The 5,709-nt window shown below is 43.9% G+C and overlaps 1 protein-coding gene across 1 annotated transcript in view; it reads left to right on the top strand.

The window, feature by feature from the left end:
- The window catches only part of SUSD1 (sushi domain containing 1), a 125,616-nt gene that overhangs the window by 9,341 nt on the left and 110,566 nt on the right, over positions 1 to 5,709 (top strand). Inside the window, exon 2 of the mRNA XM_003785222.3 lies at positions 5,416 to 5,529. Coding sequence (XP_003785270.1) covers positions 5,416 to 5,529 — 114 coding nt within the window. The remainder of the gene's footprint in view (positions 1 to 5,415; positions 5,530 to 5,709) is intronic.

The raw sequence follows: 5,709 nt of genomic DNA, 5'->3' as shown, positions 1-5,709 counted from the left end.
GACAAACAGATCTTGAATCATTTAATCCCTGGTCTTTATTCAGTTCCTGGCCTCCTTGGTTATCTTCCATTTTACGGCCACTAATTATGATCTTTCTTCTTCTCAGTTTCAGAGCAGTAGTTCTTCACCTCATCTTCCTGTTTATTGACCAGGCAGTCACCCCCCAAAAACCATGCATATCCTTGCCCTACTTGGTTATCAACCAGTTCAGACTGAAGACCCAAGAATGTTCCTGTAAACACCATTCCCTTCCCCCTCACTTTCCTCCCCCACAGGCAGCCCATGCTGACCCTCAACCTGCAGGAAGCAGTGAAAGAGACACCATGCTCACCACTCCACCTCCTTATAATAGACTAAAAAGACTGAGATGACAGGGCTGAATGTAGGGACCTGCCCAAATAGAACATCCACCCAGGAGGGAATGAATGCACCAATCCCTACCCCTCTAAACTTTTATATTCCCATCCACTGTAACCCATGTGCTGACTTCTTTTCAAGCTCAGCTCACTCACACCAAAGTGGAATAAAGGCCACATTGCCCACATAGAACCTGGACTCTGATTCCTTTTGTTCATGGCTCAGAATAATCTCTTATTTTCAGTCTTTAACCTCTCAGTTATGTAGTGGACTTGTTTGGTCTGAGAATGGTTGAGGATTAGGTTGAAACATTTAAATTCAAGCACTGCCTTTGTGTTTTTAAATTACCTTCTTCTCTCGACTGTGAATGCCATCTCTTGTCATTTAGTTAAAGCCCATCGGCTATTGTCTATAAGTTGTTGCTCACTCCTGATGTAAAGAGTAAGAGTGGCTTGTGGTTCCTGAGTCATAGCTTGCCTTGGTTGCTGTGGAAGGGAGGGAGATGGTGAGCAGGGCTGAACAGGTGAGGAAGTGAACTTTCAACTTCTGAGTCAGGTATTACCCAGAAGACTGGGAAGGTGTGATATCAGGTACAGACAGAGATATCAGGTACAGACTTTCAACTTCTGAGTCAGGTCTTACCCAGAAGGCTGGGAAGGTGTGGGGAAGGCAGGGAGTGATTATATAAATTTGGATATTATGGTTTCTAGACCATCAGCCTCCAGAATAGATAGGCATTTGTTTGCACAAAGGTAGTGCTTTGACTTTTCATATCAATGCATTTTTCCATCACTCTCCCTGTTAGTATAATTTGGGAGTTGGCTAGTTGTCAGCGACAGACAGACAAATAGTATCCTTACTTGTTCATTAGCAAAGGGTCATTATTATAACAAATGTCTAGCATATTTTAATTGCTTTGTGTGTATTAACTCCTCACAACAACCGTGTGAAGTGGGTTTGCTGTGATCCTTGTTATACAGATTTACAGGAAACAGAGGCACAGATATTATCACACAGCTAGTAAGAGGCAGAGCTAGAATTATAACCCAAGTGCTCTTAACCACTGTGCCAGATACCAGGCCCTGCATCTTGCAGACCATTTCCAGCAATAATAACTAGATCTGTAGACACAGACATAAATATTCGTGTACGTTATCTCTCACATTTGCGTAGCATGTCCACATTCATACAGCATTTATATTTCTCATTTGATCTGGACCACATGATCACCATCTCATGGATTCGAACTAGAAACTGACAGTTTAACCTGCCTTAAATCACATAACCAGAGAGCAACAGAGAAGATCTCAACCCTGGCTGAGATACCAGCACCTGTGTCATCCTCTCATTGCTGGATGTGGTTTGCAGCTGGCTTAGTCACTTCAGGGCTTCTGGGGGATGTAAACCCAAGTTAGCAGCCTTAGCTGGAGGATGCAATCATAGTAACAAAGAATACTTGTCAGGTTTTTCCTTCTTCTAGATTTTGGACTCTCTGACTCTCCTGTTTCTCTGCCAGTAATTCTCGGCGTCTCTCACCTCTATAGTTGTTCCCTCAGTTACTACCCTGTCTCTGCTTTCAGGTTCTGACTCTGCTAATGACAGAGGTAAAGCCATCCTTGATGTGGATGCCAGTCCCCCCAACACAGCTCTCCCATGGGTCATAGCAAAGGCCTAGCAATCCTTCCATTGGCCTGGAGAATTCCTCTCCATTGGCTTATTTTGTCACATTGGTCCCGTAGCTGTGCTATGCATCTATCTAGACTTAGTGAAAGATTTCTTTCAGTATTGCTTCTTCTTTCCCCAGGACTATGACCCTGTCCTTGAAGTTGAGCTAGACTTCTAGCGCTACTCATGGTGAGGTCTACCTTGGAGCACATTCTTGGGCCTCACCCCCTCACCCCAGAGTCTCTGGGGGTTCTGTGTTTTAACAGGCTCTCCAGGAAGAGTGATGGACTGTCTTAGTTTGCAATGAGTTGAGGGGTTTCTTGGAACATAGGATTTTTTGATGATAAAACCAGGACAAGTCGGTCACTATGTCTCTAGGTGATTCTTTTTTTTTGAGTCTTACCCTGTAACCCTGGGTAGAGTACTGTGGTGTCATAGCTCACAGCAACCTCTAACTCCTGCGCGTAAGCCATCCTCTTATTTCAGCCTCCCAAGGAGCTGAGACTACAGGCTCTGTCTGAAAACAAAAACAAACAAACAAAAAAAGGAGGCTCAGAGCCTGTAGCTCAAGGGGCAAAGGCGCTAGCCACGTACACCGGAGCTGTCGGGTTTGAATCCAGCCCAGGATTCGAATAACAATGACAAACAACAGTGCCAAACAACAATGACAACTACAATGCCAACCAACAATGACAACTACAACCAAAAAAGAGCTGGGCGATGTGGCAGGCACCTGTAGGTCCAGGTACTTGGGGGAGCTGAGGCAAGAGGATCGCTTAAGCCCAAGAGTTTGAGGTTGCTATGAGCTGTGACACCACGGCACTCTACGCAGGGTGACAGCTTGAGACTCTGTCTCAAAAAGCAAAAAAAGTATGAAAACCTAGCCGGGCATAGTCCCAGCTACTTGGGAGGCCAAGGCAAAAGGATTGCATGAGCCCAAGAGTTTGAGGTTGCTGTGAGTTATGATGCCACAGAAGAAAGTGAGACTCTGTCTCAAAAAAAGTATAAAGGCAAATAAAACTCAAATTTCTTGGAGTATATACATTTTTATACCTAGTGTTAAACACTTTAATTTTGATATTCTCTGTCTTAAGAATTATTTGGAAGAATATTCCGTGGCTTGCAGGTAGATTTCTTTCTTTTTTCACTTTTATTTATTTATTTATTTATTTATTTTTGAGACAGAGCCTAAAGCTATCCCCCTGGGTAGAGTGCTGTAGCATCACAGCTCACAGCAACCTCCAACTCCTGGGCTCAAGCGAGTCTCCTGCCTCAGCCTCCCAAGTAGCTGGGACCACAGGCACCCGCCACAACGCCCAGCTACTTTTTGGTTGCGGCTGTCATTGTTGTTTTGGTGGGCCTGGGCTGGTTTTGAGCCTGCTACCTTAGGTGTATGTGGCTGGCACCTTAGCGACTTGAGCCACAGGCGCTGAGCCTCTTTTTTTACTTTTAAACCTCTCTCGTTGCACACTGAGCATGTAGGTTTCTTTCTTTTTTTTTTGAGACAGAGCCTCAAGTTGTCCCCCTGGGTAGATTCTAGATTTTGGACTCTCTGACTCTCCTGTTTCTCTGCCAGTAATTTTTGAGACTGTGGCATCACAGCTCACAGCAACCTCCAACTCCTGGGCTCAAGCAAGTCTCTTGCCTCCATCTCCCAAGTAGCTGGGACTACAGGCGCCGGCTATTTTTTTTTTTTTTTTTTTTGGTTGCAGCTGTTATGGTTGTTTGGTGGGCCCGGGCTGGATTTGAACCCACCACCTTAGGTGTATATGGCTGGCGCCTTAGCCAGCATATAGATTTTTTTGGGGGGAATGCTAGTCTTATGTTTCATAGTTTCAGCACATTATTTCATGGTGGCCAGATAACACATCCTTTAACATTTTTACTATTTTGAAATTTGTTGCATTTTTCTTTATGGCCTGAGACATACTAAATTTTGTAAATATTCCCTGGTTAATTTGGTGTTAGTGATGATCCGCGGTTTGTCTTATTTTTGCTTTATCTTTTATTTAAAAACAACAACAACAGGTGTGGTTAACAGTACTTAGAAATCGTCCAGCCTCAGCTGGCTTCATGCCTAGAGCAGCCTGCAGGCTGGGCTGTGTTACCTGGGTAATAATGGGGCCAGGACTGAATTGAAATTCAATGCTGCCAAGGTTCTCTTTACTGGGCCACTCCTGAAATTACAAAGACACGAGAGTGAAACACAATATTCCCCATAGCCTCGGGTAGAAATTCTTGTTTGATCGTGAGCCATATATCACCATCTGGTACATTTGGATGTTTCAGGAGTTTTAGCCTCAAACAGTTCTGCTATTTATCTAAATAATTGGGATGTGGTCATCCTGCTGGGATTTGGTTGTTATCTCACTATTATCTTAAACACACCCACTTTTCCTCTGAAAGGAAAATGGACAGAGTAAAAGGCAGATGTGTTCCTCTCCCCTCCATTTGCTTTTCAAGATGTACCAAATAGTATTTCAGATTTCTCTATCCAGGCAGTCAATAAAAATATATTGAGTGTCCGTACTGAGCTAAAATAACTTACGGGCAAATGACATCATCCTTGTTCTTTGAGTGGCTCATTCATAATCCAAGCTGGGAAGACAGAGCTGGAATCAAATATAAGTAAGGACAAGTTGTCATGATTTATATGAGAACGTACAAGTGTTAGGGGGGCACAGGGGAAGATGCAATTTAATTTTCCTTAAGAATGAAGGAATGGAAGAATGTGACATTTAAGCTAGTTTTTAAAACATGAAGAGGCACTAGGTGGGTAGAGAATGAGGCAGAGGAATTTTGGTAAAGGGGGTGTCATGACTATAGCATGCAAGTATGACAGTAGGTGGTTAGGGGAAGAATAGTTGGCCTCTTCTGCCAAGAGGGCTGAATGTGTGGTTGGAGTAAACTATTAAGATCATTGATCATCAGGGCCAGGCAGGGTGTTTCACACCTGTGATGCAGCACTCTGGGAGGCTGAGGTGGGTGAATAGCCGGAGCTCACAGGTTTGAGACCAGCCTGAGCCAGAGCGAGACCTCGTCTCTAAAAATAGCCAGGCATGACGGGTGCCTGTAGTCCCAGCTACTTGAGAGGCTGAGACAAGAGAATGTCTTGAGCCCAAGAGTTTGAGGTTGCTGTGATCTATGACGGCACAGCACTCTACTGAGTGAGGGTGACAAAGTGAGACTCAGTCTCAAAAAAAAAAAAATCATTGATTGTCACACAGAAGAATTTGCACTTTATTTTGTGGGCCAAAAAATAGCCATCAAAGGTTTTTAAAGATGAGTTTGGATCTGTCTTGTTTTATTTTGCTATTCAAATTTTGGTCCTCCTTCCTAAATGTATCTCATCTTGTGTTTTTCTTTTTCTGAAATATACACTTTATGATTCAGGTTTAGATGTCTGTGCCACTTGTCACGAGCATGCCACATGTCAGCAAATAAATGGGAAGAAGATCTGTATTTGCAACTATGGATTTGTGGGCAATGGGAGGACGCAGTGTGTTGGTAAGTTCTGAATCTTAAGTTGAGAAGATGAATCAAGAAGCAAGATTCTCTGGGTGGCAGCGTAGCTCGGTGGGTAGGGCACTGGCCACACACACCCAGGCTGGCGGATTCGAACCTGGCCTGGGCCAGCTAAACGACAGTTACAACTGCAACAAAAAAATAGTTGGGTGTTGTGGCGGG

The sequence above is a fragment of the Otolemur garnettii genome, unplaced genomic scaffold (assembly GCF_000181295.1).
Source record: "Otolemur garnettii isolate 467f Iridium unplaced genomic scaffold, OtoGar3 scaffold00014, whole genome shotgun sequence".
NCBI lineage: Eukaryota > Metazoa > Chordata > Mammalia > Primates > Galagidae > Otolemur > Otolemur garnettii.
Note: the sequence above shows the minus strand (reverse complement) of the source record. Positions and strands in the feature narration are given on the sequence as shown.